The 12,007-nt window shown below is 33.0% G+C and overlaps 1 protein-coding gene across 49 annotated transcripts in view; it reads right to left on the bottom strand.

The window, feature by feature from the left end:
• The window catches only part of RIMS2 (regulating synaptic membrane exocytosis 2), a 604,627-nt gene that overhangs the window by 373,377 nt on the left and 219,243 nt on the right, over positions 1-12,007 (bottom strand). For 7 of the 49 annotated variants that reach the window (XM_043601567.1, XM_043601566.1, XM_043601569.1 and 4 more), the window contains exon 1: positions 8,286-8,973. The exons of 34 other annotated variants lie outside the window; for them this stretch is intronic. In XM_043601567.1, the coding sequence (XP_043457502.1) occupies positions 8,286-8,407 (122 nt within the window). In that variant the 5' untranslated portion in view covers positions 8,408-8,973. Of the gene's footprint in view, positions 1-8,285; positions 8,976-12,007 lie in introns of those variants that run through there. 8 more of the 49 variants (XM_043601549.1, XM_043601576.1, XM_043601556.1 and 5 more) reach the window with 3 other exon arrangements.

Here is a 12,007-nt window from a genome sequence, read left to right as displayed (position 1 = left end):
CAGATCCTGCTTGAGATCTTCTCTCTCTCCCTCTCTCTCTGCCCCTCCTCCACTCTCTCCCTCTCTCTCTCTCTCTCTCTCTCTCTCTCTCTCTCAAAAATAAATAAACTTAAAAAAAATTTAAATAGTAAAAAATATAAACCAGCAACATACAAAATGGATAATATCCTATGACCAAGTGACATTTAGCCCCAAAATGCAAAGTTGGTTTCATATTCAAACTCAACTAATATAATTAGCAGTATTAACAGAACAAAGAAGTAGAATCATGGTCATTTCAATAACTGCAGAAAAAGCATTTCACAAATGCAAACCCATTCAAGGTTTAAAAAAAAAACTGTCGAAAACTAATGGACTCCCATAACTTCTTTTTAACATGGCACTATTAGTCCTAAGCATTATAATAAGAAAAGAAAAAGAAGTAAGAAGCATAAATACTGGAAATGCAATGAAACTATCTCTATTTGCAGATGACACGATTGTTTACATAGGATAGTGTGGCAAATCTATAAGAACTATAAGAACTAATCTATAACAACTATAAGAACTAATAAGTAAGTTTAGCAAGGTCAAAAGATACAAAGTTAATATTAAAAATAAATTAGATATTTACAAAGTAGCAGAAAACAATTAGAAGCTGATATTTAAAAATAATTCTGTTCATAGTAAGACCATAAACTTAAAATGCTTATGAAAAAAATTAACAAAAGTCATTCAAGACCTCTTCCCTTTAAACTACAAAACACTGTTCGTTAAATTAAAGAAGACCTAAATAAATGAAGAGATATACCAGCAGAAGATTCCAAAGTTGTTAAGATGATAACTCTCCCCAAATCAACCTACAGAAATACAACACAATCGCAGCCTTAATCCTAAGTAAACTTGTAAATCAAGATTAACAAATTGATTTATAAAATATGTATGAAAATGCAAAGGATCTAAAATATTCAGGCTATTTTGAAAAATTATAAGGGTGGAGAACTTATACCACCTGACCTCAAGATTACTATAAAGGTAAGACACTGTGGTATTGCACAAAGACAGACAAAAAACATGGATCAATGGAATGGAATAGACAGCCCAGAAATGTAAGCACACGTATACAGTTATTTGATTCTCTACAAACGTGACAAAGCAAACCGATAGTGAGTAGAAAGTCTTTTAAGTCTTTTCTGAAAATGATGATGGAACACTGGATATCCACCTGGAAAAAAATATGAATCTTGACCTCTACCTCACATCATATACACAAAAATTAACATGTGACGGAACATATACCTAAACTGCAAAGCTAATACTCTAAAACTTCTGGGAAATACATAAGAGGATAGTTTAGGGGCACCTGGGTGGCTCAGTCGGTTAAGCGTCCAACTTCGGCTCAGGTCATGATCTCACGGTTTATGAGTTTGGAGCCCCACATGGGGCTCTGTGCTGACAGCTCGGAGCCTGGAGCCTGCTTCAGACTCTGTGTCTCCCTCTCTCTGCCCCTCCCCTGCTTGCACTCTGTCTCCTTCTGTCTCTCTCAAAAATAAATAAACATTAAAAGAAAAAGAGGATAGTTTCATGACTTAGGGATTGGCAAAGGATTTTTAGACAGCACACAGAAAACAAAAACCCTAAGAGAAAAAAATTGATAAATTAGATTTCATCAAAATTAAAACCTCCACTCATCTAAAGGCATTATTAAGAAAATGAACAGGCAAACCACAGACTGGGAGAAAATATTCACAGAGCGTATATCTGACAAATTATTGATATCCAGGTAGGCAAAAAACAAACAAACAAAAAATTCTACAACTCATTAAGAAAAACAAAGCCTAATTTTAAAAAAAAAGTAGGAAGTACAGTTGGCCAATGAGCATATGAAAAACTGTTTGACATTGTTAATCAGGCAAATACAAAATATCATAAGGAGATGCTATTATAAGCTCACCACAAAATGACAAAAATTAAAAAGACACATCCTCAAATGTTGGAAAGTGTGTGGAAACCCCAAAATGCTCAAACATATTTGGTGGGAGTTTAAAATGCACAACCCCTTTTTAAAATGGTCTGCATTATAAAACTAAACATATATCTACCCTGTGACCCAAGAATTCCTCTTCTAGGTATTCATGCAAGAGTATAAAAATGATTGTCCACAAATAAGACTTAAGAGAGAGAAGGGTATATTCATAAAATGGAATATTATTCAGCAATAAAAAGGAAAAAAAACTACACATACATCCAACAACATGGATAAATATTTTTAAATTATGCTGATTAAAAGTCTTTTATAAAAGATTATGTTCTATATGATTTCAATTATATGAAGTTCTAGAACAGATATAGGTAATCTATACCAGGCTAGAAAAAAGCAGAACGATATTTGGTTCCAGAGACTGGGGGAAGACAGTATTGACTGGAAAGAAGCATGAAGGATCCGATAAGTGTTGGAATTCAGAGGTTAACAATATATAGCCCTTAACTCAAGAAGCTCACAGAATAGTGATTTTAACAATATCACAGAGCCAGGAAACAACAGACCTAAGATACGAACACCATTTCCACGGTCAACACTACAGAGCGTACGGCTAACACAGTACGTATAGGAAAGTCAAGCACAGATCAATTCTTGACTAAACATGGCAGCTCTCCTTGCCATTTTCCATTTCCTCTACCTCTGACATTTCAAAGGTCACTCAGTGAGATGGAAAGTTTAACAAGGTTTAAAATGAGAAGTCCAGAGTTGGATTTTAAGTAAGCAGTTGAAAACTGTGTTTCTAGAGCCTAATGTGGATCCCATGTCCCACTTTCTAAATCAGAGCTGTTCCACTTTTGCCTGCTTTACATACTGCGTTACATTCTGAAGGAGGTATTCTCTGGTGAAAACAAAAAACAAATGAACAAAAAGCGGAGTTCGAAAACCATTAGGCAAAATAAAGCCATGAGCAATGGCTTCTCTCGTTTTGCCCAAAACGAAGTGTTCACACACTTTTGTGAGATATTTAAAACTTCTCAGATTGAGAAGCTAAACTCAAATTGTAGATTAGTCTTGGAATTCTTTTGTTATACACATGAATCTTTGTGACTGATGAGTGAGTATGAATATGAGAGCTCATAGCACATATGAAACGAATTCACTTCATTAATTGGTGAATAGTGCCAGCATTAAACAGAAAGCTTACCAGTAATGATCTTCTTTAACTTCTCTAAGATCCTTCATAATCATATAAAAGTTGGTAACAAAAAAGTACAGGTAACATTTACCTGTCAGTCATCAACAAAAACAGTAGCTTTATAAAAATTTTCCAATAAAGAAAATATTTTAAAACTACATCAGTATCAGATTAAGTATCTGTACTAAAAATTGTGGTATATAGCTAAGGTCCACAGTAAAAATTCCAGTAAAAATATGTGTGATACACATTCATGAATCAAAAGTCACTTTGATTAGAAATAAAGAGATAATTGTTAAGATTTGGTTTTATGTCTGTGGTATATGATTAGTATTTCAGTAATCATTAGGATATATATATATACACTAATAGGTATATGATTAGTATTTCAGTAATCATTAGGATATATATATACACTAATAGGTATATGATTAGTATTTCAGCAATCATTAGGATATATATATATATCCTATATATATATCCTAGGTTTATATATATATAATCCTAATGATTGCTGAAATACTAATCATATACATATATACATATGTATACATATATGTGTATACATATACATATGTATACATATATGTGTATACATATACATATGTATGCATATATGTGCGTACATATACATATATACATATGTATACATATATGTGTATACATATACACATATATATGTATATGTATACATACATATGTATATATGTATGTATACATATATATATGTATATATACATATCCAACAAGGTTAAATAAATATGTGTGTGTGTGTTTGTGTACATGTGAGCATGTGTGTATCAGACTACCGAGTGCCTTAGACTTCAGAATAAAGACTGTCCATAAAAAAATGTTCCTAGAATGAAAATCAGTTGTGCTACAATCATACCAACTCCAAATGATGCACACTGTGCAGACTGCATTCTCAAAGCTATGAAAAGTGAGCATGCTGTTCTTTTAATGTCAAAGTAGTCATTAATGTGCCATGATGAATAACAGGAGTTTATGCCAAAAATCCTGAACACAAATTGATGGCTTCATTATAAACCAAAGCCGTAGTAAATGCTATGTAAAGGGCTAAATACTTCTCACCAAAACCACTACCAGACTAAATAATTAAAGATTTATTTTGCAAAATCAAATTTTATTTCAATAATATTAATGTTTTAGAACTGTGGAAATCTGTCAGTGGAAAAGGAGTCCATTTGCACTAGGTAATTTCAAGCTTTACATTTCATTTTTTATAGACCAGCCCTGTAATTTATTGTCAAAAAGCAACACTTTTCAGAAGTACTAATAATAATTCGTGGAGGATGGCAGGCACAAACTGACGCTAGTCCAGGCAAAGCAGATCATATGGTTATCTTACCAGTCATTGAAAACACCAACAAATCCAAATATCCTTTAGTCTATTAAGGGTTTTGTAATCTTAGTTTAAAACATGGAAGTCTGCCTCTTCTCATTATATGTATATGGAAGGGAGAGAAAGACTGTCTCTAATACCTCTTCTGAATAAATTCCAGTCCTATTATGCCCCTGTGTGGCCGGACGGCACAGGAAATTCACTGCCACACATTTAGTTACAAAGAAATAATCACATCTGGAAAAAATACAGATTTCTTCCCTGTACACGAGAGATTACTCAAAATCGGTAAATGGAAAAATTTGAAGGATATGAATCAAGCACATTTTCCTGCACATTTTATCACAAAAGATAGATATCATATCTTGTCCATTTGAATACTGCTCAAAGCAATTGAGTACTCAATGCAGTGAACTCTGTTAAAAATATATCTTCTGGGATCCTGATATTACTTACGTTTGCTTCCAAAGACAAGCTCACAAAATGATTTAAGCTTCATAATGATTTTAGCACTTGAGGATTTTTTTATTGGCAACAAAAGCAATTATCTTTGTATCTGATTAAATATTTAATTTGGAAAAATGAGTTGATAGTAAGGAAACTTAATAACAAGAATTTAAATTAAAGTGGCATTTCATCAAAACCTGTCAAAGTGGATTTTTGCAGGATGCAGATCCTGATTTTTTTTCTTGCTTTACCTTCAGTTGTTTCATATTAGCTGTAAAAGAACAGAGGATATCCTACCACTGCCTTTATGCACATTTTAAAATGGTACTCAACAACCACAATGATGAGAGAAAAAGCTAAGAAGTTTCAGTTTGAAACATAAGGGTTGGTCCCTATGGCTTCCAACAAGTCTAAAATATTCTAATGATTTTCACTCATAAATAAATTTCAATTATGCATTTGATAATAAAATACTTTAACAATCTATATTCATCACCAATTTAGTAATTTAGTATCCAAAATATATTACTGGTGTATTTAAAATCTTGGCTCTTTTGACAAGTTGAACCTGTAAATGCCTTTGGAGTAACTATTATGGGAGATTTTTGTCTTTGAACACTTTATCTTCCATGTCATAGAAGTAAACTGCCCTACCATCTGAAACCTGATGCAAACTGAGTTGCAGATTTAGGGATTACTTACCAGATTAGTTACCTGGGAAAAGTCTCAAGATTACTACTACTTGAAAGGTCCCCTCAACAACATATCATGTATAATCAATGCATAGTACTATTTTAGTAACTTCTCCTAGAAAGCAATTTAGAATAAAGTATATTCCAATTGTCTATATCTCTGATGTTATTTTTCCATCAGTTTAAAGATCATAGATCATGTCACAATACAACTACTGAATATTCCATTCGAACTAGTCCAAACAATTAAGTGATTACTCTACACGTTGTAACAACCAAGACTGCTCTTTCCAGAGACAGTGTTACATAATTGATGCTTCAAATCCCAAAACCATTAATGTCCAGTCCACAAGGTCAAAAGGCTCGTTATTTGGAAACATTTTTAAAGTTGTCGTAAGATCACACCTAATGACATACCAGCATCCTTCTTTTTCCATGACTTTTCCTTCAAGAATGATTTATTAGTCTACATCTTACTTTCTGATTCAATGCTAACTGAAAGGTTGATGTCTAGGCATTTGTATATTTTTAAAGAACCTCAGCAGAAAAAGAGTTCTAAAAGACCATTATATCTGATCTGAACACAAGTAACCAAAACACTAAAATATGTGGAGGCATTAATTGTGAGTTATATAAACTTACTTTCACTCTTCATACTTCTAAAATAATAACTATTGGCACAACTGGTTTTGACTGATTTTGAAAGTAAATCAAGTAGTTGGTCATTTATGAAAATCAGGAGATCTACACGTGAAAAAATATCATATGTTTCTTGAAGACTAAGAAGTTAAAGAACATATAAAGCAGGGATTTTTTTCCCCTGAAGCAGAATACATTTTTATTGATTAGTTGGTAGTTTCAGATAATCTTAGGTTTAAAAAAACCAAAATAAGGTTAAATAAGACTGGTCTTACAGAAGCATCAGAAACTTCACATTTTAATGCTTGATTGCAACAGCATAAAATTCTGGATTTTTAATAATGAGAGCAATGCAATCATAAATACATGCCAACAATAAAAGCAACTTGAAGCTAAAGCAAAAGCAGAGTGATAGGGATCCACAGTTCCGTCAAGATATAGATATTCCCATATTTTAACAGTAATGTTTCCTTTAAAACTAATTCCTTGCCATACTGTTAACAGCACAATTCCTAACATGAATATACATCCAGACCTAACATTAATATTTTTAAACACATAATTTCTTGGCATTAAAAAAAAAAGATAGAAATCAAGCAAAGAAAAGATTTATAAAAGATGAGCACAAATCCTAAAACTCTGGTAGCTTCAGGTCATGGAAATTTTAAGAAAGCCATACTGCCTCTTTTATTTAAATATAACATGCAATACAGATTATTTTTACCATAAATGACAGACACTCTAGTGATGTATTACTAAATTAAAAAGCCCAGTATCTTAAAATATAGATAGCCTGTTACAGAATATCACAGCACTTCACATACTGTTATATATTTTAAATTATCCAAAAACTAAACATAAAAAAATAGAATTTGTCAACTGAATAAAACTGTCCTGAGGAAAGAAGTGAAATTTTATAAAAAACAGATATGTTACTTCACATTCAATGAAAAGGTCATCAATATATTTATCCTCGCTAAGCATTTTAAATGTCCACAAATTTTAAAAGCCTCCTTTTCCTTTGCTAAATTAAGACACATACTGTGTAATAGTTTTTTTTTAATCTCTAAATAGGCTGCCTCACATTGTTCAGAAGAGACCAGAAGAACCATTCAATATTCTGTGCACTATTACTTCTCCCTCAATTTCCAGAAGGCTTTGCATTATTATCATGTTCAAAAATTTCTTCCTCAGTCCTTCTCCACGTATATTTAGTTAAAATGGGGTCTTTTCTACAGTAGGTATGTAACATTAGACATTCTCACAACGTAAACAGCTGGGTGATAAAACTGCATTTTAAAAGCGTTCTTTAATAGGCTGTCTCTTTTCGTGCAAGCCAGAGAAACCGTCTAAAACATATGTTCACAATTTCACAATCTTCTCCACACACATAAAATGATGAGGTTGAAAAAGCAATAGGAATTCATAACAAAGCATCCTTTCAAACTAGCTGACCGAATACAAAGCAATACTAGCAGTTTGATAATACAGCTTGTTTAAAAGTGATTATTGATCTACTCTGCATAGAGAAATGTCTCAGACCCAGGAAACATCTTCCGCATGTTTTACAAAGAGCATGCATGACTGCTAATTCATATTTTCCAACAAATCACATAGGATTATATATCCCCATCCCTATAAATGCATTGTAATCACTGCCATGATCACAAAGAAAAAAAAAAAAACCTATCAGGCATTTTAAATTGATCATTTTAGTTATTAGAAAATGAAATCATGAAACAGCCTGTATTATGTTTCAGAGGTCAAACTAGTTAAATTTAAGATGCTTTGGGGGGCTTTGAAGTAAGCTTATTTTCCTTCTCAAAATTCAATTAAGAAAAACGCCACATAAAATTTTATATTTGTGATAAGAAGACAACACCCTTATCATACCAACATTTCAGTACAGAACAATTTTTACAGGCATATCAGATTATTATTCAGAAAACATCAATGCTGAAGGAAATAGAGTTTAGCTTTACTCACCTTGCATTGTTCAGCGTTTGTCCAAAAAGCTCATTTTGTAAAATATTTGGTGGGGATGAGAAAACCCCATGAAAATGAGATAAGACAGAATTGCAGACCTGGCGCAATGTCTCAAATTGCATTTTCTTTCTTTTTTTCCCCCCCCTTCTCTTATTTTTCCTTACCACCTGTCTTTAAAGTCATCTATTTGCAGACACCATCAAATAAAAACATGCCAATCAAGTTCCATATTTCTCCTGAGCTCTGTAGAAACTGTGCTTAAATGAGCAGAGGTTGATAGTTAATTGTACAGTCATTATTCTTCTAATTCAGTCGTAGAAGATTCAGTGCCCGTACAGCTTTCGGCTTTCTCCTGACTGTAGCAAGAATTCTAAACAGCAGTAAGCTTTTTGGGCATTCCCAGCTGAAGTGTGAAGCTGAGCTGCTCTCATGTACTCTACTTAAATTTCTCTAAGCCTATTAAAAACACGCAATGAATAGATGCTGTCGTCAGGAGTTTCAGCACATCTGGCTGCCAGCAATAAAATCTCAGAAGTAATAAAAATGGGGACAAGGTATCTTCTCAATGTTACTACTGGGTAAGAAGGAGAGGAGTTCTGCATTTCCCAACCCTTTTTTCTTTCCCTGGAAAACAAGCAACTCCAGCAACAGAGTATGTAGGTCTCTTCACTGTGCAGGCTGCTGCATAGGACCAGAACACTCTAAAAATAAGCGGTATATCCTTCTTTTGATATCGTGAAGCAATAAGACAGACAATACAGACAATAGGGCTTTTATTGCCTGCACTCACAATGCTGTGCTTCCAAAGAGACATTTGGAAAACATGAACTTATTCATCTTAACTTCTTCATTTGAAAATGTCTTCATTTGTTTTTAAAGAAAAATGAGTAACATTCAATCCAGTCTCTTTCCAAAGGCCGTACATATTGACTACATGATTATTTGTGCAATTTTAGAAAAAAGTTATACTCTGCTACTCTATCAATTAAAACTCACTTAGGCAGCACACATTAAATGTGAACTTTTCCACAAGTCAAAAAACACAACTAAGGCCAGGGACTTTATCGACTATTATTAATTTATTTCAATAAATGGTGGTCATAGCATTTCTCAGAAAAGAATATTTCCTGAAGGCGCCAATTGTCTTAGAGTACCTCAGATCACCATCCATTCTTAAAAGAGTAACTCTGGTTTAGATCAAATGTTTGGGTTATTAAATATCCATGTGCATCCAATCTTACTACAAAAGATGCTCTAAAAGTTGTGTGTAAACCAAATTTTAAAAATCAACTCACTTACAGGCACAATTAATATTTTTATTGCTCTTTAACTACTCCTAAACCATGACATTTCTATAACAAGTATATCCGTTTTAGGCCTTTTTTACCTCAACCTTTAGCCCTCACCCTTTCCATCCCCTTCCACACATATACCACTAGCAATAAATAACCAGGCACTTAAATACACTAAGAAGTTTTTTTTTAAAAACTGGCGAATTCTTTGTTGACATGAATAAGCATTTCACAAAAGAGCAACACAAAATAAACATGTAATAATACAAATTTTGAAATGACACAAGATAAACATGTAATAATGCAAATTTTTAAGTAATTTCTTTCTTTTAGAAATTAAGATGTTTAATTATGGGTTTGTCCTCAACCAAGAGTGCCCCTGTTTTGCTTATTATTTATTATTTTATATTTTTATGGGTGCACATTCATCTACTTATGAAACATATATATGTAATAACTATAAAGTATTTTTTGGCTTATAAAGTACTTCTAAATTTATTTGTTTAATATCCAGAAAATGTGAGCAAGTGGTAGTTCTGCTATTGTTTCATAAATGAAAAAAAACTGAGGCCTTAAAAGATTGAAGATCACACAGCTTATATAAATAGAGTATCTGAATGAAGATCTCTGCCTTGGACTCCACATCACATGCCCCTTCCCTATCATTCTGTCTTCTATGTGCACACACACACACACACACGCACACACACACACACAGACATCCATTGTGAATAGATCAGTCTCTATACATGGATAGGAAAACTACCTGCCAGTGACCTAATCAAAGATATTTCAGTTAGAGCAAACATCCCAATGGTTTTAATTCATAAGTAACTTTAAATAGATTCCTTTCACTCAAACAGAAGCAACCTGATATGCTAAAAATCTTAAGCTTCTGATCATAAGTGAATTTTTTATATCTATAAAAGGTCAATTTCTATAAGTGGAAACACATTTTTAAAATTCTTAATTTCAAACCTCATACTAACTGTGATTAATATGTATATGCATATATGTATGTATGTATATATTTCCCCCTTGCAGGTAGGTTTAATTTGTGTAAATAATCAAAAGCCCTTTTGAAGTTAAGTCTGTTAAGTAAGGTGTTACACTGCAAATCACTCTTCATTGCTATAAAAAAAAAAAAAGTTTCTTTTGTTTCAGAGTTGGATCTGAAGACAAGGTCATAGGAAGAGTTCCAAAAAATGGTCTCAGCAATGGAAACATCACTAGAATGAACTGCAAAATTACTTCTTTAAAGACTAAAGAAACAGCAACTACCTTCCTCAGACCCTTCTTTTCCAGCTCTCACTATACAACACACACTACTGGTCAGCTTTCTCTTCATTCCCTCAACATTCTAGAAGTGCTTTCTTCCACTTCCCCCTCCCCTTACCAACCTTTCACCTGCTCCCATTCATTCTTAAGGATTCAAATGTCACTTTCTCAAGAAGACTTCCTCTGACTTAGCTTAGGTCCCCTCTTACGCACTGTCATCATACCCTGTACTCGTTCTTCATGCATTTGATAAAAGTGTAACTATATATTTACTTGGAAAAAAAAAATGTTTAATGTCTTTCACCCTCAGTTCCATGAGGTTAAGGCTAAATAAATAAATGTTTTATTCTCTAGCATAGTGCCTAGCACAAAGTAAGTACTTAATAAATATTTGTTGAATGAACAGATGTCTATATTTTATTGAAAAGGTAATTAGCTTTTAGTCACATCCCATAAGTAGGATAAGAAACTGCTCAGGGCTCAATTTGGTTCTTTGTTTCTGTGTTTACTTTACCCAGCCACATCTTATTATACGGTTCATAAATACAAAAGCAACCAATATTTGCAATCAAAACCATTGTGTAATTTGTTGGAATATCCTGAATATTTTAAGAATGTTTACAGCTAATATTTGTTTTACATTTTCTATACACTGTAGGCCACATGTAACATAAATACCAGAAGCTTCTATGATGAGAGAAAGAACATGGCACTTGGAGTTTATTGGCCTAGATTTAAGTATTGACTCCAAACCTAACCAGCCGTTATACCTCAAGACATTCACTTTATATACCTGGGCTATGGTTTCTTCAAGCTACATCATTTACCTCACAGGGCTATTATTATATTTGAACATGTAATGTATATAAACACATTTTATAAACTTTAAGGTACATAGTAATTGGAAGTAACCTCACTATGAGCTACCTAAGGAATCACATTATTGGAACCAGGATTCTAACAATTATGTCCTTTTATTTATCATGCTTGTTCATGCATTTCTTTATGAATTTCTTTTGTGTAAGGCTCTATCCTTCTGTCTGTTGGATGTTGACAGGATACAATGCTGATACTCACCTCTTTCTGGGAAAATTAGATAATTAGCTCTATATTTACACTGAGTCCAGCAGAGAAGCATTAGGTCTCACAAAT

Source organism: Prionailurus bengalensis, chromosome F2, assembly GCF_016509475.1.
Source record: "Prionailurus bengalensis isolate Pbe53 chromosome F2, Fcat_Pben_1.1_paternal_pri, whole genome shotgun sequence".
Lineage (NCBI taxonomy): Eukaryota > Metazoa > Chordata > Mammalia > Carnivora > Felidae > Prionailurus > Prionailurus bengalensis.
The sequence above is the reverse complement of the archived record's forward strand: the minus strand, read 5'-3'. Positions and strand labels throughout refer to the sequence as shown.